Genomic DNA, 25,949 nt, shown 5'->3' with positions numbered 1-25,949 from the left:
TGAGATCCCTGGGTTCGAACCCTGGGTCGGGAAGATCCCCTGGAGAAGGGACTGGCAACCCACACCAGTATTCTTGCCTGGAGAATTCCATGGACAGAGGAACCTGGTGGGTTACAGTCCATGATCTCACAAAGAGTCAGACATGATTGAGCAACTAACACTTCACTTTAGAAGAGAAGGACTTAGCAGCACCACCCCAGTCTGTCTTTGTTATGGGATTGGGAGAGCTTATAGTAAAACTGAGAAGGAAATGGCTTTCTCACGCTGTGTTTTGATGTGATGTCTCTCCATAGCTAGGCATCACCTGAATCAACTTGGGTACCAACAGCAGTTTACATCCCATACCAGGGAAAACACAGACGTAAAGACAGCTTCGCAGATGGAGTTGGTTCCTAATTGTGGGAAGTTACTTTCCTGGGAAAGTGAAAAAAGTGAAAGAGATAGTTGCTCAGTTGCGACTGACTCTTTATGACCCCGTGGGCTATAGCCTGCTTGCCAGGTTCCTCTGTCCATGGAATTCTCCAGGCCAGATTACTGGAGTGGGTTGCCATTCCCTTCTCCAGGGGATCTTCCCGACCCAGGGATCAAACCCAGGTGTCCTTCATTGTAGGTGGATTCTTTCCCTGGTCTGAGTCACCAGGGAAGTCTGCTTCCCTGGGAAGCCCTGGGCTTTTCCTGAGAACTGACTGGCCGAGGAGGGGAATATCAGGGCTCGTGCCCATGTGGTGGTCCTCAGACACAAGGCCAACCCAGGCTTTTGTTTGTTCATTTGCCTTTTCAATGGGCTCCCAAGAGCATGATCACATCCAGAAATGAGTATTTTTTTCCAACCTCCTTCTCCTGGATGGTCTCATGCCCGATCCTTCGGCCCCCTCCCTGCAAGCTCCTGGGATAACCCATTTGCACCAGTGTCTCTCACCAAGTGCTTATGTGAAGAGCAACCGATTGCAAATGCTGTGCAGTCCAGTCCCAGCTACCTGAGCAGAGGTAGTGTAGGCAGCTCTGGGTCGGACATAGGTGACCGCCTCAGAGTGAAGGGATCCAGCCTTGACTTCCTCCCCGGCCCGATCCACTTGTGTCCTCACAGGAGTGCATCATCCCACTGGGCCTGAGCTTCTTCCTCTGCTTGTAAAGGATCTGGGCCAGCTCCTCTTCACCTCCGGGCTCATCACTGTGGTCCTGTAAACAGCTTCTCCCAGTCTCCCAAGGAGGAGACCACCCAGAGGGACCACTGGCTGCTGCTTCTCCTTTGGCCTCAAATTTTCCCATTAGAACCGTCCCTTCTTACCTCCAGCTCCAGATGAAAGCAAAGACACAGTGAAGCCACTGCTAGGATAGCATTGCGCATGTGCAATGGGTACATAGTTCATGTGCTAAAGCAACGATGAGATTTCTTGTGACCACAAAGGATGGAGCAGCACCACTTCACACCTATCAGGATGCCTAGACCTTTTAAAAATGAAAAATAGCAAGGATTGGTGAGGATGTGAAAAAATCAGAACCCTCATTTATTGCTGGTGGGGATGTTAAATGGTGCAGCCACTGTGGAAAAGTATGGTGGTTTCTTAAAAAGTTAAACAGAATTACAATGTGATCTAGAATTCCACTTCTAATATCAACCCCAAAGAATGGAAATTAGGGACTCAAACAGGTACGTGTACACCAATGTTCAGAGCAGCCTTATTCATATAGGCAAAGGATATCACAACCCAAGTGTCCATCAGCAGATGAATGGATAAGCAAACTGTGATACACCCTGGAATACTATTTAGCTATAAATTTTGATATATGCCACAACATGGATGAACCTTGAAAACATTATGAATAGTGGTGACATAAAGCCAGTTACAGAAGGACACATATTGTATGATTCTACTTACATGAGGTACCTAGAGTAGGTAAATTCATAGTGACGAAGTACAATAAAGGCTACTAAGGGCTTGGAGGACGAAGGAAGAGAGCTATTTAAAAAGTTTTATTTATTTATTTATTTTTGGCGGTGCTGGGTCTTCGTTGCAGCACACGGGGTTTCTCTAGTTGTGGTGACTGGGGGCTTCTCTAGTTGCGGTGCTTGGGCTTCTCATTGTGGTGGCTTCTCTTGTTGCAGAACACAGACTATAGCTGCAAAGGCTTCAATAGTTGTGGTTCCTGGGCTCATTTATGCCAAAGCATGTGGAATCTTTCCAGACCAGGGCTGGAACCAGTGTCCCATGTATTACAAGGTGGATTCTTAACCACTGGACCAGCAGGGAAGCCCAAGAGTTATCATTTAATGGGTACAGAGTTTATATGTTGGGGATGAAGACGAAGTTTTGACTATTGATTGTGGTGATGGTTACATAATACTGTGAATGTAATTAACGCCACTAAATGGTATACTTAAAAATGGTTAAAATGAAAAATAGTATGTGTATGTGTTTTACAGTTTTAAAAAATGACTGAGGCTTTGCATAATTGTTCATCTCATGACGTAGCTTGTTTGCAGCAGGGGCCAGAGCAGAAGGATGGTGTGAGGGAGGCAGCAGTTGGAATGGTGACTGGAATACCAGCAAGCCCTGTCCTCTGTCGCCTCTGCCTCTTACCCTGACCTTGAGCCCTTGGTCCAGCAGTGGGGGCAGACCCTGCTGAGCTGTGCACTCCTGCCCGTGGCTCAGTTTCCAGCCCTGCAGCCTCACGTAACCACAGTGCAATTCTCTCCTGCCCAGCTGCCTTTAGGAGCAATGCAAATCCTTCCCCGGTGTGGTGACATCTGATCTGCCACCAGGGCATGGTAGAACATCCAAGGAGAAAGAGATGGCTGGGATATGAGTTCCAATCTTACCTACCAGGTGAAAGGTTGTTCTGCTATAGGCTCATTCTGAGTCAAGGTTCTGGCCCCAAAGGTCAGATCTAGCCCCACCTCTTCGCTCTACTGCTTGCCATTCCTCTGAGAACATGTTGCTGTTGTTGCTCTTCAGCCTCCCAGTCATGTCCGACTCTTTGCAACACCATGGACTGCAGCACATGGACTCCCTATCCCTCACCATCTCCCAGAGTTTGCCCAAGTTCATGTTCACTGCATCAGTGATGCTGTCCAGCCGTCTCATCCTCTGACACCCTCTTCTCCTTCTGCCCTTGATCTTTCTCAGCATCAGGGTCTTTACCAGTGAGTCAGCCCTTCGCATCAGATGACCAAAATACTGGAGCTTCAGCTTCAGCATCAATCCTTCCAGAGAATATTCAGGGTTGATCTCCCTTAAGATTGACTAGTTTGATCTCCATGCTGTCTAAGGGACTCTCAGGAGTCTTCTCCAGCAGCAGTTCAAAAGCATCAATTCTTTGGCATTCTGCCTTCTGAGAAAATGTCCTAATAGTTAATTCCTGGAGACCATCAACACAGACTTTTAGTCTCCGCTCTTTTGTTTTGTTTTCTAGAAGGTTAAAATTGTAAAAGGTAGAGGAAGAACCTGAGTTGAAATAATCACTAGATTAAAGATAGGACAGAAGAGATTAGACCACAATGCCCTCCACCCCCAAGGAGATTATGCTGTAAGTCATAGGATCCCTCTCTCTGCCCCTCCCTGCCTTCCCCACCAACCATCCTTAGCCTAGAAGACACCATATTATGCTCACTGGTGACTGGGTTAGGCGGTGGGATGTTAACATTACTAGTAATTTGCTTCTAACTCAGTTCATTTCAGTCACTCAGTTGTGTCCGACTGTTTGCGACTCCATGGACTGCAGCATGCCAGGCTTCTCTGTCCATTACCAACTCCCGGAGCTTGCTCAAATTCATGTCCATCCAGTCAGTGATGCCATCCAATCATCTCATCCTCTGTCAAACCTTCTCCTCCTGCCTTCAATCTTTCCCAGCATCAGGGGCTTTTCCAATGACTCAGTTCTTCACATCAGGTGGCCAGAATATTGGAGTTTCAGCTTCAGCATCAGTACTTCCAACTGGGGAAGGCCAAAGTCCTGAGGCATGGATTCACTGTGAAAGCCTGATTAGAGATGGACCAGCAGTTGGATCTCAAGGGGTCTCACTGAATCTACTGGAACACATCTACATTTCCATGTGCCAGAAGTAGCTATTCCTAGCCCTCTCAGAGGAGCTGGGGCAGCTGTGACCACTCAGCCCGGGTGAGACTGATACACATGATGGAAGAAGCAGGCAGTAGCTTGTGCGCTTTTCGATCTAGGTGGGGATGTTTGCTGAGACGTGTTTGTCACAGTGAACCGGCTGAGGTTCCAGCTGACTTTTGTGCCTACCTTGGATGTCCCTGGAGCCTAGCGGCCCTTTCTGTGTCTGCCAGGCCTGGGCTAGTCTGGGTAGGACCTGTAAAAACTTTCCAAAGACAGGGGCCCAATCTCATCACCAGACTGAGGGCCCTGCCTCTCTTAGGATTAGGTGGCTCTCCTACTTCCTTTTCCACCCCTTCATTATCATGTTTGCATGCAGTGGGTCCCTCATCCGTCACACAATGGCTCTGGCATAAGACTGGCTCCATTCTACTCTGGCTCCAGCATTTACTACCTGAGTTACTTTCGGTAACTTAACGTCTACAATGGACATAATTATAGTACTCCAGTTATCGAAGATTATGTACAATAAAAGAGACAAAATGCACATAAAACATTTAGCACAGCCCTTGGCAACTGTCAGGTCTTAATAAATGTGAACTGAGATCACAGTTGTCCCCTCCTTCTCCCCATTTTCCTTGTTTTGCACCAGTGATCTTCCTCTTTGGATTTACAAGTCCCAGGAATAAGAATTCTTATCCTTTCTCTGTCTCTCTGTAGAAAGAGAATGCATTATTGGGATGAAAGTAGGGAGATGCTGTCTATTCACAATCCCCATGCCCCGCCCTCACCCAGCTGAGTTACAGAATCCAGGTGTTCGGCACAAACAACTGACAATTCTTGTGGCCTTTCTGGTTTGGTCCAGCCTGGTGTTGCGACTGCCAGTATCCACATTTCCACCACAGCCTCTTTTCTGCTGTGGATCCAATGACTCACGAAATAAGTGGGCCTGCTTCGGACCCCTGCGACCCCTTGACATCAGCCCAGGGTGCACAGCGGGGAGGCAGCTGCTCCAGACTCCCAGAGCCCGCGGGACCTGAAGGGCCCCCAGCTCGCGAAGGTCCTGCTTTCTTTTTGTTTAGTTTCCATATGAGCTCCAGCTCCGGTTCCAACTCCTGGGAAGGGCACGTCTGCCACCTGCTGGCCATGGGCAGTGCAGCACCCAGCTGTCCCTCAGGCTCCAGTTTCCAGTTAAAATGTGGGGCTCTGGCCTGGCCTAAGTCCTGCAGGTTTCGAGGATAGGACTTGGCCTCCAGACCGCTTCAAGGAGAGATGGAGAGACAAAGGACTGGACCAAGCCTGAGCTGACTGGCTGTGAAGAGGATAAGATTGGAGGAGGGGGTAACATTTGTTCTCAGGGTCCCCTCATTCCTCTTCTCTGGCACCTACCTGGCACCCAAGCCCAGAGATATATCAACATCAGACATTCCCCAGGCACAGAAACACCCTGAGACCTGAACCTACCCTTCCTCTGCCAACTTGCCCTCCCCTCTCGAAACAGGCACACTCCAGGCAGCAAATGACCTCTCTCTTTCTCTGTATCCTTTCTCCTCCCCAACTTTTTATTTTATAATTCGTCAGACCTCTAGAAAAGTGGAAAGAATAATACAGTGAATACTGTTCACCCAGACAGATGCAACACCGATCATTTGCCATAGTTGCTTTCTGCCCTGATCTTATGTACATACATTTGATTTGGTTGGTTGGTTGGTGGTTGGTTGGTTGGTTGGTTTGCTGAATCTTTTGCAACTAAATTACAGCCATCCCACTCCCTGCTTCAGGACCTTCTTAGAACAAAGACATTTTCCTATAAAACCACACTTCTATTATCACACTCAAGAAATTCAACATTGACACAATAATACTGTCTAACCTAGGTCTATATTTAAATTTCCCGATAGTCCCAATGATATCCTTCAGGGCTTTTTTAAAAAAAAAATCTAGGATCCAATCAAGGATCCTTCACTGCATTTAGTTGTCAGGTCTCTCTAGTCTCATTTAATAAGGAACAATCTTCCCAGCTGTTTCCTCTTTTATGACATTGGCAGACTTGCAGAGTTGAGGCTAGCTGTTTTGCAGAAAGCCCACGGTTTGTGTCTGTCGTGTTCTTCATGAGCAGATTCAGGATAAGCATTCTTGTCTAGACTGTTGTGCCCTTCGTACACCATGTCGGAATGCATTCTTTCTTCTTACCATTTTACCTAAAAATGACTGAAGGGGCTACAGTGAAACAGAAAACTAAAGCTTCTGCTGGGGGGTGGGGGAAGCAAATACACCAAACTGCCTAGACTGGGTACCAGGAAAATGCATCACGCTGACAGCAGCTTCCGGGCCACTGAGAACCAAAAGGAAGCCTGTCAGAAGATGGAACTTCTGTTTTCTAAGTCAGAGGTCAGCGAACCTTGCCTGCAAAGTTCCAGACAGGAAATATTTGGGACTATACTGTCTCTGTCACAACTGTCCTTATAACATCGAAGCAGAGTCAGTATATAAGCAGGTGGGCGTGGCCATGTTCCAATAAAACTTTATTGGCATAAACACAATCTGGCTTCAGCCTAAGGGCTATTTTTTTTTTTTTTGGCTGATCTCTGATTTAACTGGAAGAAAATAGTCCACCTATAAGATAAATAACACTTTCTCTTTTTTTCTGATGTACTGAATTTTAAAAACAAAGGGGACAACAGAGGATGAGATGGTTGGATGGCATCACAGATTCAACGGACATTGAGTTTGAGCAAGCTTCAGGAGTTGGTGATGGACAGGGAAGCCTGGCACGTTGCAGTTTATGGGGTCACAAAGAGTCGGAAATCACTGAGCGACTGAACTGACTGACTGCATTTTAAAAACAAAGTAAACACTGTTCCTCCCATTATCTATTTTTTCAGCAAAACTATGTTGAGGCATGCCATATGCCAAACCATGTGCTGGATAATGGCTAAATACATCAGTGGTGAAACAGAAAGAGCCTTGATTGTTTAGAAGATCAGAGTTTGATGTGAGCAACAGATAACATGCAAATAAACACATACAAAATTATAAGCTGTAATGGGGACCGTGGAGGAAATGAATGGGTGCAGAGACAAAACTCTGGGGGTGTGTCATACTGATGGGGGAGGCGGGGAAGATGCAGAGAGGATGACATTAAAGCTGACATGGTGGCAAGGGAGGAATGGTGGGGCAAGCTATCTAGGCGGAAGGATCAACAAGTGCAAAAGCCCCAAGGAGGGAAGAGCTTGGCTGGTGCCATTTTGAACCCAGGTCTGGTTGGAGCATCAGGAGAGAAACAACATTTGGAGAAAGGGGTCTGGGATGAGGTTCATAGGTCATGGCAGATGTTTCTATCTTGTTCCAAGACCAATGAGGAGCAACTGGGGAGTTTAAGCATCTGTCCATCTCCAACCTTAAAGAGCTGTTGTGTGATAGTCGCTCAGTTGTGTCCAACTCTTTGCAACTCCATGGACTGTAGCCCACCAGGCTCCTCTGTCCTTGGGATTTCCCAGGCAGGAATACTGGAGTGGGTTGTCATCCCCTTCTCCAGGGGATCTTCCCAATCCAGGGATTGAATCTAGGTCTCCTGTATTGCAGGCAGATTCTTTACCCTCTGAGCCATCAAAGAAGTCTAAGGCAATCACCTAGACATGGGCCTGAATGTGAATCCTCTCACAGCTGTGTGACCTCTGAACCTCAATTTTCTCATCTGTGAACAGGCTAATAATAACCTCTTCATAGGGTTGTTGTAAGAGTTAAATGCAGCAATGGATAGTCAGGTAGAGGAGACACACAATCCATGGTGATCACGGTAACTGAGAAGATGGTCAGTACCTGGGCAGCCAGGTTCCAACATGGGAACAGGTAAGTGCAAGCACTCTGCATCCATACTGGGGAGAAAGAGTGATGTTTCGGATGCTCAACCAGCACAGGAAGAGTGGGGAACGTGGTCAAATAGGCCCTACCACTCTCTCCAATCCACAGCCCCACCCCCCAGCCATCAGAAAGTATCTAGTGCTGCTATGCCCTGGCTATGACCCCCAAACAGCCCTTGGGCTCACAGGAGCTCCAGAGAGAGCCCAGCCAGCTCGGAGAACTCACCCTTGCTCCCCTCTGTGTGATTTTCTTTTTCAGTTCTCCCTGCTGTCTTTTCTCACAGACCCGGACCCAGGTGAGTGTGCAGACTACCCTGGGGCTGCCTGCCCCACAGGCTGGTTCTGGGATGCAGAAAGGGGGCCCTTTGTGTGAGTGTGGGTGTGACCCCAGGGTTCCAATGTTTTGGAAGTGGCTTGGACCCCTTTGAGGATTTCCCCAAAGAAATATACTCCCGGGCGTTTATGCGTCCACAAACAGCATTTCACACAATTTTGAGTTGAGATGAAACACTTTGCCTTGGCAAAGGGAGGATGTCTTGAGCAAGGGCTCCAGGCAGGCCAGCCCTGTGCTTGCCCTGCTGTCTCCACTCCTTCAGTGGGAGGCCAGCAACTCTCTGTGGAGAGGGTGGTGTCGTGCAGGCAGGCTCCAGGCTGGCCCATCCCTGCAGATGGCCTCCCACCAGCAGCCCCGCTGGGATGCTTCTCCTCCGAGTTTGTTTCCTCAATGTCCTTTCAGACAAGCTCTTCTCTCACAGACACACCTGCCACCTCTCACCTTCTCCCCATCCTGTCTCCCCTGCCTGGTACCCTTGGCTGAGCAAAGCGGCTCCTTCCTGCCATCTGGCCCCCCCTGGATCTCTGTCTCCAGGTCCGAGTCTCTTTTTGCTGCTCTGAGACCCAAGGGCGATAACTCCACTCACTACTTCACTGTGGGGGGAGAGAACGCATCCCCCACTGCTATTGCCCCCATGTTGGTCACCTACAGAGGACACGAGCCAGGCACAAGGAGACTACAGTCACGTCTCAGCTTTGGATCAAGGGTCTCTTTGGAGCAAAGATGGCGCTAACCGGGTCAAATTCAGCTTGACAGTCAATATTCTCTGGCAGCAAAGCCCTACATGGGCAGACAGACTTGTGCTGGCTCAAGGCAGGTGACCTTCTCCCACCCCATGTGCTTAGGGAATGTTTGTGAAATTGGTACGAAATACACATGAGTGTGGCATGCGGGTGTTTGAAAGGATTGTGGTCTTTCCTCAAAGCACAAGAGAGTGTTGAATTCGACAACATGTAATTCCTTGGAAGGATCATATTTCAGGGAGGGCTCCCTCAGATGGCCAGACCAGCAGTGTCCACACGTGGAATCCAGGGAAGATCCAAAGTCAAGAGATGGGATGAGCTGCCCCCACCCCAGCCTTCTGCACAAAACTGCTCAGGCACCACTGAATGGGCTGCTGTAGTCTGGGTGCCCAAGAAACGGAGCTGCAGAACTGTGGGGTCGCACAGAGGAAGAAAACAGGATGTTGAAGACTCAAGGGACCTTACTCTCTTCACGTATTTGAAAAGCTGCCCCACGCTTAGTCCATGAGGTAGGCTTTGTGGGAGTTAAGAGGGGTATTTACCTCAACGCACTTTACTGCCACCTGCCAGAAAGTTGCAAAAGACATCTACAATGACTCTAAGTTTATGACGCCCTGGATTGTGCCGTGAACAGTTGTAAAGAACATGGACTATATGCAGTGGTTTTGCTGAACAGACATCACAGAAAAGGGACTGGATACATTCTATGCATCCACAAAGCTCTCAGTTTTAATTAAACAGTTTGGAAACTATAGTGTCAGATTTGATCTGCGAATAGTAGATCATCAGAGTTCTCAAAAAAAATCTCAGTGGGCTTTGGGGCTCTTGGAAAATAGCGCGTTCTCCATCCCTGGTGGTATTCAAGCACAGGCTGAAAAACCACTTAATGGACATGAATTTGAGCAAACTCCAGGAGACAGGGAAGGACAGGGAAGCCTGGCGTGCTGCAGTCCACGGGGTCTCAAAGAGTCGGCCACGACTCAGCAACTGTACAACAACAAAAATAGGGAGTGGAAAGAGTGGGGTTTAACATGCTGAGTTTCTGGGCTTTATAAGAACTCTGCCAATGGCTTCTGAGAGTTCAGTGAGTGGAAGAAGGGACCTTGGAGCAGGCCACCCACAGGTTTCTGAGTCCCTCTCAAGGTGTTCGGTCAGCCTGTGGCTGTGGGATGGGGTGAGATGTCGTGACTGGGTCTGTCTGCAAAAAACAGGTTAGGTTCTAAAGACTCCTCTGTTTGTGCCTGATTTAATTTCATCTGAGGGTTGTCCTTTGATGGAATTTTGTCAGATTCCCCGCCGGCCTTAGACAATGGTGGGGCCAGAGATACACTGTGCTCGTGTCCACGGGCAAGCCGCTGCTGTGGTTGATCCTGCTGGACACAGTGCGTGGTGAGGGCCTGGCTGGCACAGAAGAGGCCAGGACACAGTCCCCAACGGGTGGCAGAGGAGGTAGCCATCAAACCACACAGACTCTGCCCATCTCCCCAACGCAGGTGACGCGACAGCCCACAAGCCTATGGAAATGCCTCTTCAAAGCCGGCTAGACTGGGCCCAGCAACACAGGCTGAGCGCATCCATCAGCTGTCCTGCTGCCTGCCAGCAAGGGTCTCTGCTGGGCTTGCCCTGTCAGCCAGATTGGAAGCGTCAAGTGCAGGCCGACAGGGCTGGGGTTTGGGGGCGGCCCTCGGAGGAATGGTTTGTGCCACAGTGATGGATGGTGCCAACAGGGACGGCGTTCCAGGGATTTCTACTCCGTTCCACACATCTGGCGAGCTCTTTAACCCAAACAGCTGCAGAGCCCCATCCCAGGAACTCTGGAGTTTTTCTGTAGGGACCATGATAATCCCGGTCCAGGGACCTGGAGCACATGCCAAAGGAGATTTCCCAATGCGTGTTACTTCCTGGAAGCTAAAACCCATGGACTTTCAGGAAACACAAACCCACAAGAGGCTCCCGGGCTCATAAAAAGCAAACTAGACTTGGAGTCAGGTAGACCGGGGTTCTGACATCATCTCTGCCCTAACTTTTCCTTTCCTGTAAAATAGAAATAAGAAGACCTATGCCACAGGGTTTTGTTTTGTTTTTTTAAGGTTAAACAGATTGTGAGAAACCACATTTATTTAGTATAGTCAGCAATACACAGAAAATAGTGAGTGTATAATAACCTCTTATTTGGATTTTTGGAGTTAAGATACTCTTACCATTCTTCCTGATAAATTCTAAAAGCAGACTCTGATAATTAGACAAATCCACAAGGGGTTCTTTTTATACCTGATATGAAATGCTTCTGACAGCTGCCCCATTCTTCCCCCAAAGCTTTCTCCTTTTCTATAGACTAGAGAACGTTTCTGATAATCTGTATTTGAACCTGGAGTGATTTTTTTCAAAATCTACCAATGGAACCAAATTTCATGTCAGGCTGCATGCAATTCCTCTCTCCCCAGGAAAGCCCTTGGACACACTTCTATACTCCTGTCAAGCTCATCAGGCACTGTCTTCACCAAATATCGATGACCCAAATCTCACAGTTTCTCTCCTGAATTTTCTGTTTACTCTAAACCAGACAGACACCATCTTTGCTGGCAGAGCCGTGTGCCCACTGTGTGTTGGCTGATCAGAAGGAAGGGAGGCTTGGGCACCGAGGGAAAGCTTGATCTATCAAATACATATGTCAGGGGCTAATAGGGCTCTGTGTTGGGCACTGTGGAGTAAAAAAGAGGAATGGACATTGCTCTTATTCTTAAGAAGCCATCTATGTAGTTGGAGGTAACAAATCGGATAGACTATGTTAAATACGGAATGCAGGAGATATGCCCTCTGAGATTGAGCCATGCAACCTCTAAAGTCCTGCAACCAGCTGAGCCATTGAGGAGTTCTAGTGCCTAAAAGTTGTATCCCACCAGCAACTGAATATTAATCAAGCTATGTGGGTCTGTTTGTCATTACTGCATGATATAGTCGACCCTTGAACGATTTGAGGGTCAGGGATGCTGACCCCAATATAGTAAAAAATCTACTTTGAGTCCCCCTCACCCCCAGCTTAACTTCCCCAGTGGCTCAGCAGTAAAGAATCTGCCTGCAATACTGGAGACGTGGGTTTGATCCCTGGGTCATAAAGACTCCCGGAGAAGGAAATGGCAACCCACTGCAGTATTCTTGCTTGGGAAATCCCATGGACAGAGGAGCCTACAGTCCCTGGGGTTGCAAAGAGTTGGATATGAGTGAGCACACACACACACACACTGCCTTGCTTAGCAGGACTATAATTCAACATCTATGTGTTTTATTCCCTCCTTAGCTTTACTGAGGGGTGAACAGGCCTTGTAAATAGAGCTGGATTCAAGTCAAAACCCTCCAACAGACATTTCATCCATCCCTCTGGAAAAATCATTCCATCCCATCTATCTATAAAAACCTCCCCTCATTTCCAAATATTTACAATGGTCTAACCAAGATCAGCCAGTCTGACCCTCAACTGCGGGAGTGATGGGAGAAATTACAGGAGCAATTCAACGGCACTTATCTGTAAACACCTGTTGGAAAAACAAAAATCAATTCTCCAAAGAAAAAAGGAAGAAAGAAATGGGGCCATCAACTCATTACCAAACCCATTGTCTCTGCAAAATGTCAGTTTGAAATCTTTCATGTCAAATTCAGAAAAACATTTTTTTCCCCCTCACTCTCTCCCTCTCTTTCTCTACTTTATCAAGCTAGCTGGAAAGAAACTTGATTTGCTCCAGGAAGACAATGGCCTTATCTTCAACCTAGATCCTCATGCCTGGGAAGGTGGCCTCCTCTGGGAGCATTTTCATAGTGGGGGAAAGCGGCTCGAGCGAAATAATGAGGAAGCAAAGGGAGTCTTGACTTGACACTGTGATAAATGAGGTGAAACTTTGGCAAGGAACCAGAGTTGGCGTATTCAAAAAGGAAATAAAAAGATAGTTCCATTTTAATGGGAAATATAAAACAGCCATTGTGCAAAAGTCGATTTTTCAAAGGCCAGAGAGATAAAGACTATCAGGGAATGACTGAGAGACCAGTAAGATAATGTGGTTGATAATCAGGCTTAGGTAAAGTGGCATCCTCCGAGCCATCAGCTGGCTCTGTGGGAGTGCCTTTTCAAGTCGGCTATCTGCCTTTGCCCCTACGTCATTATCATATGAATCTCCTGAGGGCTTTCTTGCAGCTTCAGCTTGCCAACTTGCCATACTCCTGCCAGCTGGAGACAGCAAAGTCAACCCTACTTCTCTTAAATCCCAAACTTCTCTCTGTCAGCCACAGAGCTACCAACATCTTCCAAAGCCCCAAACAACAAACAGCTTGGGTCCAGCCTTACACACACCTGCTTTTCCCAATGGCCTGGTCTAGTGTGAGGTTTACCGCCATGGCCAAGGCCGTACACTGCCCTTTCTCTCAGTGGGCAAGATCTGTGGACCTTCCCAAGGTTGTTCTTGGGTGATTCCTAATTAACAGGCTGGATATGCAGTGGGATGACTGGACCCCTTTGTCAAGGGCAAGTGTGAATTCTCTGAGGCATTGTGAGAGGCCCGCTGAAGAAGCTGAGAGTGTGCAATTTAGGGGTTATGCGGAGGTAAGCTGCCTTAGTTCATAAGCCACCATCTGTGCGTGACCTTGGACAAGTTACTGAACCTCTTTTAGACTCGGGTTTCGAAGTTTCAAGTAGAGATAATAATACACTTCCTAGATTTTCAGGAGAATGAAATGGGATGGTTCATGTAAAATGCTTAGTACAGAGCCTGGTACATAGTAAAGACTCAGTAAATATTAACAGTTATGATGACTCTATAGAAATAACTTGGGAGCAGTTTGATGCTGTGACCGAAAGGGAGGTGACAAATTTCTTTGACTTGATTGAGCTGAAGTGACCGGTAAAGTCCCACTGAGAAATTTCATTCACAGAACCACCCAACAAGGCACCCAAGTGCCCCTGGATCTGACCCTGGGCAGATCTCGTGTAGCAACTTGGAGGATTCCTAGACCCCAGTCATCTTCCTGTTGTTACAGGTGAGGAAACTGAGGCACCGAGAACACAGTTGGCTTGTGTCCCAGGTCATGGTTAGCGAAAAGCCAGAACTTGACATCTTCTGCCCATTTCCAGTCACGTGCTCTTGACCTTGCCAAATGCCAGTACTGTCTCACTGGGTCATAACAACCCCCCCAAATGAAAATTCACAATGCCTGACCCCTTCTATACACCCTATCAGTGTCAGGAGCTGAAAAGACAGAGGAAGCCTCTTTTAGGACCTAGAAATCTTTGGAAAACGGGGTTGTCAGTGAAATAAAATGGTGGCTTCTTTAACGATTAGGGTTTTTTTCTGTCCTGTTCCCACATCTGTAGATTGGACTCCTGACCAGTATGAGTACAGTCAAGAGGATTATAACCAGCAAGAGAATGCCAGCTCTACCCCTGCCTATTCTGATAACCCTGACTGGTACTACGAAGAGGATGGTGGGTACCAAAGCTGTTTGGGGGCCCTCCCGAAAGGAGAGCAGCGTACCTAGCGGGGAGTTTACCTATGACCACATGCAATGGCTTTCCCCCTCCTCTCTGAATGGCATCATAAAACAGGTTTTGAAAAAGTTATTTAGAGTGGCTTTTTTTTTTCCGGTTAGAATCATATACTGTGAAAACTGGGGAGGTTGTTGGAGACCATCTCTTCCACCCTCAAATGACAGGGGAAGCAAATGAGGCCAAGAGAGGAGCTGACTTAGCCAAGATCACACGGCAAGTTAGTGCATCATCATCCAGGTCTCCCCACCCTGCGGGTTAGAGTCATGTTCAAAGTCATTCCCAGAGCTTTCATGACATGCGGGTCCTAATTATGCAAAAGAATTTCAGTTAGCATCAGGCATCAGACTGTGGCTAACACACAGCTGGCATCGGGACTTCCCTTTCACCTGCGCCGGGGTTTCCTTTCTCTTTTCACTCTTCGGAAGCTTTGCATGGTTGTTAGGTTGTGTGTGTGTGCATGTGTGTATTCACACGTGTGCTTCGGCCACATTTGTTTTTGTTCCTGTGGCTTCTTACCCCACGCAAAGGGACAGAAAGGAAAATGAGAACCTGGGCCTAAGCACAGGCACGTGACTAAACCAGGAGAAGGAATGGGAAGCACTTAGCAGCTGGAATAAAAGCTGTGTAACTGCGAAGTGGCCTGGAAGGCAGGGCCAAGATCCGGGGCATCAGGGGAACATCAGAAGGGACCATCAAAACAAGAGCCAGGCCCAGGGATCCTAGTTCCTGAACCAAAGAACAATGTGTGTGAACAGAAGGATAAAGAATTCCCCAAGGGAAGATCCATTCAGACAACCATGAAAAGCCAAAGGCACAGATGAAATATGACAAAATCTAACTGAACAAGTAGTTGAAGAAAGATGAAGGCCACTGGGTCATTTCCTCCTCACCGTCAATTCTTCTGTCCCCCTCTTGCCTTTGGTCTTCTTTCCTGATGTTCAGAAGGCTGGTGTTTCATTAGGGGTGGGTTTTCGTTCCCCACTCCTGACCTCCACCCCTGGGCACTGGGAGTAGGGGAGGTCTTCAGGCTTGTGAAATGCCTTCAGCATCAGAGACAGACCCCGTGGCACTCCCAGCGAGACTGGGAGGAGAGAGACAGTGATGACGGGAAAGGGGAGTTACTCCAGGAGAAAGGCCCCATCCAAAGCCAGGCCGAGGGAGACAGGCACGATTCCTTCTCGCCTCTCCTCTCACTAACCCGAATCCCTCCCTCTGCCCTTGTGATGGCAGTGTTCCTGGCTCTTTAAGGGCAAAGTGTGTTTCCCCCTTTCCCTGATCACTGGCTCTGTAGTTCCTCTCTTATTTGGGGGCAGGAGGCAGAAATCCAATGAGAGAAGGAGGGTGTCTCACCTGCTTTTCATTGCAAACCTTGACTTTTGCCCATGTGCTTTAGACCCATGCCTGTCCAACCCTTGTACGCGCGGTGGGGACTGCCTCATCAGTGGGACCACCTTCACGTGCCGCTGTCGGGACCCTTTCTCTGGAAACAGGTGTCAGAATGGTGAGTGTACCTTCACCAGATCCACTCTTTCCTCCAAGTTGAATAACAGGCATTTGTTTCTGCAATTCTAGGGGGATCATGAAGGCTCTCAGAAATCCTATGGAAAGGCTGAAAACCACACATATTATATTATGCATAAAGGATTCCTCAGCCTGGTCAAGGCAACATCTCCCTGAGTCCTCTTCCCCACGTGTTAGATTGGACTATTATGTCCATTCCACAGATGAGAACACTGACGAGATAAGAACTGGATCCTGACCAGGGCTCGTTATTATTGTTGTTTGAAGCGTTTAGACCAACTTCAACAGAAAAGTGTTCTCAAATAGGGGAGCAGGAAGGTGCTCAGGGCACATAAGCCCCAATCCTGTTAGAGAAGGGAGACCAGAGTATACAGGAGGCTTGTGCGTGGTCACACATCTAGTTAGGAGAAGAGCAGGAATTAGAGATCTGGAGCCTGATTCCAGCTGGAAGCTCTCTTTCTGCCATCCCTCACTCATGGAGACTCTGACAAAAGCTGTGTCTGCCTTTAGTGACCTCTTGTGGACATAGCCTGAGGTGATGAGATACTGGGAATATAATTCTTATGGGCCATTTATACCCTTAGAGAGAACCTGGATTCTGTCCTATCTAGTGACCATATAGCTGGGGTGGGGGAGGCAGTGAGGGTTTTAAGGTTGACTTCTTTTCTCTGTGCCCTTTTCAATTATTCTTACCATTTTCTTAAAAAAGAAAATTCATGTATTTATTTGGTTGTGCTGGGTCTTAGTTTGGGCATGTGAGATCTTTAGTTGTGGCATTCAAACTCTTAGTTGTAGCATATGGGATCTAGTTCCCCACCCAGGAATTGAACCCAGGCCCTCTGCACTGGAAGCATGGAGTCTTAGCCCTTAGGCCACCAGTGAAGTCCCTCCTATCGTTTTCAACCCTACAAAGTCTAAATAAATGCTTCAGGATGGTTTGGGACATCAGGCACAAACACAGCATCTGAGTTTATCCCTCCACTTCTTGGAAGAGTGACAAAATTGTAAATGGAACATAAAATCAGCTATAAAGTGAAGAAACTCAAATTGCAGATCCATTTGGATTTTTTGAAGGTTTAAAATTATCAAAGTGCTTATAAAGATAGAATAATAAAGGCTATGAGCACTAGGAACTCATAAGGAACTGGGAAGTAATCATCCATGACCCAAGGATAAGGGAAGTTTTCTGGGGGGGTGGGGGGTGGGGTGAGGGATGGGGGATGGGTAGCATGGTGTTTCAGAACCACGGACAAGGGCACATGCTCTACCAGTTACCATCACTACCTTCCCCAGGACCACCTCCTAAATATTGTACTGTGCAGGTACCTCTCAATGTAAAATGTGCCCCAAATAACATCCTGTACTTTGACAAAACTTCTCTATTGATTTCCCACAGTGCAAAACAAGTGCAAAAACAACCCATGTGGCCGGGGAGACTGTCTCATTACTCAGAGTCCTCCTTACCACCGCTGTGCCTGCAAACATCCTTACAGGGGTTCAGACTGCTCCAGAGGTAAGTACTGGAAGCCTCTTCTACGCTAAGCTCTCTCTACCCAGACTTATGCCTGGGATGTCAGTATCCTACTGTGTGAAGTCCAGATACCAATCCAAAGTTTTGGTGGCATTCAAGATGGCCCTTTTAACTAAGACTTTTTACTATTCATTATCCCTGGAGAGTTCAGGGGGAATTGACTGGTCTGTGTGCCTTCCCGGAAAAAATCATCTTGAAACGCACTTCTAGGAAGTAAGCCCTGGCCCATTCCTAGAATGAGTCATGTATATTTATTCACTGCTGTGAGTCAGGCATTGTCCCAGGAGATTTACATTCTCCCAAAAACACTACAAGAAAGAGTTTTACAGATGAAGAAATTGAAGTTCAGAGAGGTTAGCTAACTTGCTCATGGTTACACAGCTATCAAGGGGCAGAGCTAAGTTTCAGCCTCGCTCAGACTGACCCCAAATTCCTGTTCGGTCCATGCATCTTGTTATTCCTTACTGAATGACCCATCTACTTATATACTCATTTTTGCTGGCCTCCATCATATTGCTTCACCCATGTTTGTTTATGTTCAGAAGGTGTGTGTGTGTGTTTACTAGCATGTCAGTGGGTCTCTCTTTCCCCTTTGGTGACCCATCTTCTGTGAAAGGATGGACACCAGAAAAGTGCCACCAGCATCTCCTCATCGGCTCAGATGTAGCTGCAACTCCTCCTAAAGAGTCTTCTCGGACCCACTCCCTGTGTTCACAGTGGTTCCCGTGTGCAGGCCAAATCCCTGCCAGAACGGTGGCACCTGCTCCCGGCAGAGGCGGAGGTCCAAGTTCACCTGTGCCTGTCCTGACCAGTTCAAGGGGAAACTCTGTGAAATAGGTATGGGTCTCTACCACCACTTCTCCAGAATCTCAGAGCCACACAGGAGGCCTCTGGAATCCTTTATCTGTTGGGGACTTGGCAGAACAGGATTCAAGTCAAGATTCCCAAGCACTGCTATTGCTTCAGCCTTCCAACCAAAGGGCATAGGGTGTATCCTGCTCCATGTAAAGGATGTAATAAATGGGGATATATATAGGCAAGTCAAATACACCTGGGCATCCTTGGTCCTCAATGCACCTACCTCAATGCACCTCAGTGCACCAGTTCTTATTTGAGCCAAAATTAAAGAATTCAGTCCCCACCACCCCCTACCCCCCATCCCCATGATATTCTGTGTTTTTAAGCTGGGTTGAAGGTGGAACATTCTCAAACCACCTTCTTTCTGGGACCTGTGGTGAAATCTCTGGGTGATCAAGATTTAGGCCCAGTCCTCTCACCACCTGGTACACCTGGCAAGTCCTTTCCGGGCGTGGCACGCCAGTTGGCCTCAGCCCTCACAGTCCTGCCTGCTCTCTCCGAGGTCCTGATGACTGCTATGTCGGCGACGGCTACTCTTACCGAGGGAAAGCGAGTAAGACAGTCAACCAGCATTCGTGCCTTTACTGGAACTCCCACCTCCTCCTGCAGGAGAATTACAACATGTTTATGGAGGATGCTGAGGCCCATGGGCTTGGGGAACACAACTTCTGCAGGTAAAACTTACTTTCCTCTCTCTGCTCAGTCTTGGCTACTTGTCAGGGTGAGGATTTGTTTGACCTTTCCCCTTGCTACTAGTTTTCCTGAACCAGCTTAGAGATTTTGGGATGGAACACTGAAACTCATCAGCTTACTATCAATAGAAAGATTTTCCAACTCAGTATAGGTTATGTTATGCTGCTATAACAAACAACCCCAAACCCCAGATGCTTGAAAACATCAGTGTTTATTTCTCACACTCTGTGTTTCATGTAGGTTGGGGTGGGGGGATTCTTAACCCAACAAAGTTACTCAAATATCCAGGGAGGGCAAGGAGAGGCTGGAACATGGAGCATGAGATTTTTACTACCTTGAGCTGGAAGTGACACATCATTTTGGCACACCTATATCATTGGCCAGAAATAGTCACATGGTCCCACATAAACTTCAAGGGAGAAATGGAACATCAAAGGAGAAAATGAAAGGTTTGGTGAGCCTTACAGTCTCTGCCACAAGGATGTGCAGGTTTTCCCAGATAAGAATAATGCTATTTTCATCCCTGGTGATGACCAGTTACCTTCGTCCCCATCTGCTGCCTCCAGACCATTCTGTTGCCTTCCTCCCTCTGCTCATTGTATAACCAAGGCCAAGGACATTCTATACGGTCTCCATATAGAAACAGGGATTTTGTGTATGGCTTTCAACTGGTTCCATTAAGCAGAAGGATTTCCCTTGCACAACACACAAGTGCCCTTCCACTTTCGTTGACCTTGAGCTGTTCCTTCCATGGGATTGTCTTCAGGGTAGCCTCTCTCAGAGAATTCTCAAGCTCCAAATTTGAAACTTTGGGCAAAGGAGCCCTTCTCTCACCCTGTTTCCATGGTTATTTCATGTTCCTAACAAAGAAGGATCTTCAATAGGGATCTCATTTACTTTCCTGCAAAAAAATTTGTGTTTTGTGGATCTGGCATAAAGCTTGTGAACTACTTCCTGGTTATTGAGATTCCTCTCCAGAAGTTAAGACTTGGTCCCAGAGCTATAACCACCCTTATATGCCAAGCTTTGCTAACCTGTTGGAGGAATGGAACGGAAGGTGGCCCTGGGTGTGGGGGGCAGAGGGTGCAAGAACTTGATATTCTTTTACCCAAAGGTCCTTTAATGAAGTCCAGTGGGTTCACCAAGCCCTGACTCCGGCTTATTTTGTTTGTTTTTTTAGAAACCCAGATGGAGACAAAAAGCCCTGGTGTTTCTTTAAAGTAGACAATGCAAAGGTGAAATGGGAGTACTGTGATGTCTCCGCCTGCTCTGCCCTAGGTAAGACCATGGCTGTCTGGAGGTCCGGTAGTGGGGAGGTTGTAGATCTACAGACAGATTTTCCTGAAACTCTCTCTCTCTCTCTCTCATACCCCTACCCTCCCTCCACACCTGCTTCACCATTTGCCATCCTAGTGGCAATGCAGCTCCCCGATGCTCTGCTCGCAGGTCGAGCAGACTTGGGCAGCTTTGTAAACTCAGGCCTCCTGGCTCCCAGTTAGTGCATTCAGCAAACACTGATCGCATGCTTGCCACATGCCAGGCGCTGTGCCAGGCCTTCAGTTTTCAGTGGTGATCAAACATTGGCTGGGCCTTTACAGCCTCTCAGCATGCAACATGGACTGAGTTCCAGCTTCACAGTCTTTCTGAAAGGCTGCCTTGGTCCACTTCTCTACCTACATCTGAAGCTATGCACCCTTCTGCCCTGATCAGTGGAATTACTTCCAAGAACAGTTTCATTTTGGGGCCTTTGCTCTGTCCCATATATGCTCTTGTCCATCTCTAACCATTCTTTGAGAATCACCCCAAGTAATCACTCCTCCTGACTCAAATGGTAAAGAATCCACCTGCAATGCAGGAGATCTGGGTTCAATCCCTGGGTCAGGAAGAGCCCCTGGAGAAGGGAATGGCTACCCACTCTAGAATTGTTGCCTGGAGAATTCCATGGACAGAGGATCTAGGTTGGCTATAGTCTGTGGGTCACAAAGAGTCTGACACAAGGGGCAACTACCACTTTCGATCACTCCTCCAGAAAGCCCTCCATGATCTACCAAGTGAAGTGTTACCTCTCACTCCTTTCAAACCTCATGAAATAGATTGGGCACCACCCATACAACTCTTATTGCTCTTTCCTTTGGTTGACAACTATCTGTACAAATGTCTCATCTACCCAACTCTATCATCCTGGTATCTTCCCCTAGACACCAAAAAATCCTAGAAAAATCTATGTGTGCGTTAACATAGTTAAATACATACCCAAAGGTCAGTGAAGAATCTGCCCGCAATGCAGGAGACCTGGGTTTGATTCCCGGGTCTGGAAGATTCCCTGGAGAAGGAAATGGCAACCCACTCCAGTATACTTGCCTGGAAAATCCCATGGACAGAGGAACTTGGTGGGCTACGGTCCATGGAGTTGGACACAACTTAGCAACTAAACCACCAGAGATGGATTTCTATAATGATACTTATTTGCACAAGTTTTATTGAAATACTGTTGCTATATAGTGTTATGTAAGTTACAGGTGTATACTAGAAGGATTCACAATTTTTAAATGTTGTACTATATTTATAGTTATTATAAAATATGGACTATATTCCCCCTGTTGTACAACAAAATAAATGCCCTGTAGTTTATTTTATACCTAGTAGTTTGTACCTTTTAATCCCTTACCTCTGTCTTGCCTCTCCTCCCTCTGTCTCCCCACTGCTAAGCACTAGTTCATACTCTATATAGAGTCTGCTTCTTTTTTGTTACAGTCTCTATTTCTTGTATTTTTTAGATTCCATATATAAATCATATACATTTTTATGTGTTTGTATACACATCAAAATAAGAAGGAAAAAGCAATGTCTTCATCATTAATTCTATAGACTTGCTTTGTGTTAATCAATGTGCTCAACAATTTTTTAAGGGTATGTATAAGCATGCAGACTTTTTTTTTGTTTGTTTTCACTATACCGAGTGGACTTGTAGGATCTTTCGTCCTCCACCAGGGATTGAATCTGGGCCTTTAGCAGTGAGAGCTCGGAGTCTTAACCACTGGACCATCAGGGAATTCTGCCAACAAATGTTAATGCACATGCGCCCATCCTGTATGCACCAGTACAGTCTCTTAGCTCTGGACACTAGCTCAGCTTCTAAGGCAGAGCCATACCTCTGATAAGGTCCTCCTGAGAACCAAGAGGGAGGGTGGAAGTGTGGTTTATTTCTCTTGTGTTTCACAGACGTTGCCAACCCAGAGGGAAGACCCGCGGAGCCCTTGACCAAGTTTCCTGAGTTTGGGTCCTGTGGGAGGACTGAGATAGCAGAGAGGAAGGTCAAGAGGATCTTTGGAGGCTTTAAGAGCACGGCGGGCAAGCACCCGTGGCAGGCGTCCCTGCAGACCTCGCTACGACTGACCGTCTCCATGCCCCAGGGCCACTACTGTGGGGGGGCGCTGATCCACCCGTGCTGGGTGCTGACTGCCGCCCACTGCACTGAGTAAGCACCTGCTGGGAGCAGAGGCCGGGGTGGCCAGAACCGGCAGGGGGTGCTGTCCCCTTCCCATCTGATCAGCATCTTGACAACTCTGGCAGGACTAGATCTAGCTCCAAGGGCAAAAGCGTGTCTCCTTAAAACCAGACAACAGAAGAAAGCTCCTGTGTGTAGAATGCTTACCACATGCATTACATGTGTTATAACAGTCAAGCCTCAAAACTGACGGCTGAATGACCAGCAGGAGAGCCCTGTGAGCCAGACCATGATTACAGATGAAGATGCCACGGGGCGAGAAGTCAGGTCATCTGTCAAAGGTCACACAGCTCACGGGTGTGGCTCCAGCCTCTCAAATTGCAAGACTAGTTCCTGATCATCATACTTTCCCCTTACAGGATAAAAACCAAATATCTAAGAGTGGTGCTTGGAGACCAGGACCTGAAGAAGACGGAATTCCATGAGCAGAGTTTTGGGGTGCAGAAGATATTCAAGTACAGTCACTATATTGAAATAGATGACATTCCCTACAATGATATTGGCAAGTCTCTTCTATCGTGGCTTTCCTGTTTCTCTTGTCCTGGGATGGATTTCTCTACTGACAGAAAGTTGAGGCTTGGCTCTGGAAGGTGCTCTAAGCAGGTCTTTCATAGACCCTGCAAGGTGAAGCCTTTCTTCCAGGGCGTTTTAGTTCTGAAAGGTCTGTGTTACTGTTGTAGATAAATGTGCACAAACTTTTAAACTGAGGGGATGGAACATCCGATGCCAAGAACGGTGTGCTGCGCAGAGCTCAGTCTTGAATCCCTACTCCCCCACTTACTCACCGGTTTCACCCTTCTAAGTCTCAATTCCCTCTTCTGTGAAACGGGACACTGATGTCCAACTGTTCACTTCCTGTGTGCTAAGTGACATGATGTACATGTGTCCCAGGTACCTCTGGCACCTGGTAGGCAATGATGTACTTAAGCTTCTTGCTCCTTAGTTCTGTATCTTATTTCTTCTTCACACACTTCTCACTCTCCCTCTTCAACACTGTGTACACGTGCTAAGTCGCTTCAGTCGCGTCCGACTCTGTGCGACCCTTTGGACGGCAGCCTACTAGGCTCTTCTGTCCCCAACATCTTTTCCCCCCTTAAAGCCTGTTTTTCTAAAATGGTATTCAAAATGATTTCAAACTCAGTTATTATTTCTTAGTATTACTCTCAGCCTGAAGTGTTATGACTCCTCCCCAGGTGAAGGTTAAAAGCATGAAATGATAACCAAAGAATTTGGGGTATCGGGAGTGGGGTTTTCCTATGACCACCTTCCAATCAAGCTAAAGCTGATGCTTCTTGGACAGAGAGGGTTTCATCACCCATTTCCCCTCTCTCTCCCTAGCCTTGCTCAAGCTAAAGCCAGTGGATGGTCATTGTGCCCTGGAATCCAAATATGTGAAAACTGTCTGTTTGCCCGACAGTCCCTTTCCCTCTGGGACTGAGTGCCACATCTCTGGCTGGGGTGTCACAGAAACAGGTGAGTCTGGCCATGCATTCTTCTGAGACTCAGGTGACTTACATCCATCAGGCAAGAAAGGGTCACATTCAACTGCCCTCCTGGACTAGAAATCAGAGTTATATTCAAAATGACTATCAAAAGAAAAAGATTGCCCCAGCTTTCTGTGTATGTACTCAGTCATGTTTGACTCTTTGCAACCCCGTGGACTGTAGCCTGCCAGGCTTCTCTGTCTGTGGGATTTTCCAGGCAAGAACACTGGAGTGGGTTGCCATTTCCTACTCCAGGGGATCTTCCTGGCCATCTCTCTAGCTCTAGTTAAATTTCATCACCTTCACAGTCTCCTCTGATCTCCATATCTGTCCTTGGCCCTAGCCCCTAGCTCCTTGACTTTCACCAAGCATTGATCTTGTATCCATGGAGAATTTCCTCCTTTCCTAGATAGATAAAGTACTGACACGATTATGTTGTTATTGTTCAGGCCCTAAGTTGTGTCCAACTCTTTGTGACCCCATGGACTGCAGCATGCCAGGCTTCCCTATCCTTCACTATGTCCCAGAGTTTGTTCACATTCATGTCTGTTGAGTAGGTGATGCTATCTAATCATCTCATCCTCTGCTGCCCTCTTTTCCTTTTGCCTTCCTTCTTTCCCAGCATCAGAGTCTTTTCCAATGAGTTGGCTATTCCCATCAGGTGGCCAAAGTATTGGAACTTCAGCTTCGGCATCAGTCCTTCCAATGCCTGTGCCCTGTAATATGGAAATTCAGAAGTAGTATCTTAAGCGTCTCTCAAATTCTCAAAATAGATTTCTCTCCCTTTCAATCTTGTTCTCAATAACGGAAAGCAAGGATCATTTTAAGTAGGCTTCTCTCCCCATCTCCTAGAAACACTCCCACAGCCTGAACTTGGGGCTGGGGGCCCTCTTCTGACCACTGCTGACTTCTGGTGGGGCAGGTTCCACCCTGGTCTCTACAGTGGCAAAGTCTTTTCTCTGCCCATCAGGAGAAGGGTCCCGCCAGCTCCTGGATGCCAAGGTCAAGCTGATCAGCAACACGATGTGCAACTCCCGCCACCTCTATGACCACTCGATCGACGACAGCATGATTTGTGCAGGAAACCTCCAGAAGCCTGGACAAGACTCCTGCCAGGTCAGAGATTCCACGTGGCATTTGGAGAAAGCAAGGCCTTACACAGGGAAACAGAGGGCCTTAGAGCCCCGGGCAGTGAGGAGGGGTTAGAGACCTCCTTGCCATTCAGTCAAGGTGGGCACATCTGTCCTCTGGCAAACCTGAATCCACACCAGACCAGGAGGACTCAGCATCAATACCATAGCAGTCACTTTGCTCACTGTTGTTGAATTTGATTCTGACCAGTCTGGTGAAGGATGTCACTATCACCATTGTACAGATGCTTAGAGAAATTATCTGGTCCACAGATCCTGGGTGGAAAGTGCAGAGCAAGAAGTTGTTCCTCTGTGTTAAAATGTGAAGAGGGTGTTTCTGCCCTCAGCGCTGGGCAGCTTGTCTGAAAATCCCAATAAGCAGGGGACATTTGCAAAGACCAGTGGTTAGAAAGAGAAAGATGAGGGGCCAGAGAATTCACAATACTGAGTCACCATTAGGATTTAAATGTGTGTATGTGAAGGGGGAAGGAAATTTAGCCCTAATACACTAATTGGCTGAGTGGCTCCTCTGTGACCAGAGCCAATTTAGATCCTGCCTGACACCCACCGCCAGACAGGACTTTGGGGGACAAGGTGGGCACATTCAAACCTGAGTTCCTCCCTATAAAGGAACTCAACAATGATCTGCAACCTCGAGCCTGCTTTGGGATGGGAAATCATGGTCACTCTCA

At 47.5% G+C, this 25,949-nt stretch overlaps 1 protein-coding gene across 1 annotated transcript in view; it reads left to right on the top strand.

The window, feature by feature from the left end:
• Positions 1–25,949, top strand: part of HABP2 (hyaluronan binding protein 2) — a 34,783-nt gene that overhangs the window by 5,939 nt on the left and 2,895 nt on the right. The window contains exons 2-12 of the mRNA XM_043475498.1: positions 8,182–8,218; positions 14,359–14,469; positions 15,926–16,033; positions 17,450–17,566; positions 18,302–18,421; positions 18,945–19,116; positions 20,316–20,413; positions 22,358–22,613; positions 23,003–23,145; positions 23,982–24,116; positions 25,098–25,243. Of these exons, the coding sequence (XP_043331433.1) occupies positions 8,182–8,218; positions 14,359–14,469; positions 15,926–16,033; positions 17,450–17,566; positions 18,302–18,421; positions 18,945–19,116; positions 20,316–20,413; positions 22,358–22,613; positions 23,003–23,145; positions 23,982–24,116; positions 25,098–25,243 (1,443 nt within the window). The remainder of the gene's footprint in view (positions 1–8,181; positions 8,219–14,358; positions 14,470–15,925; positions 16,034–17,449; positions 17,567–18,301; positions 18,422–18,944; positions 19,117–20,315; positions 20,414–22,357; positions 22,614–23,002; positions 23,146–23,981; positions 24,117–25,097; positions 25,244–25,949) is intronic.

The sequence above is a fragment of the Cervus canadensis genome, chromosome 8 (genome assembly GCF_019320065.1).
Source record: "Cervus canadensis isolate Bull #8, Minnesota chromosome 8, ASM1932006v1, whole genome shotgun sequence".
In the NCBI taxonomy this organism is placed as follows: Eukaryota; Metazoa; Chordata; class Mammalia; order Artiodactyla; family Cervidae; genus Cervus; species Cervus canadensis.
The sequence above is the reverse complement of the archived record's forward strand: the minus strand, read 5'-3'. Positions and strand labels throughout refer to the sequence as shown.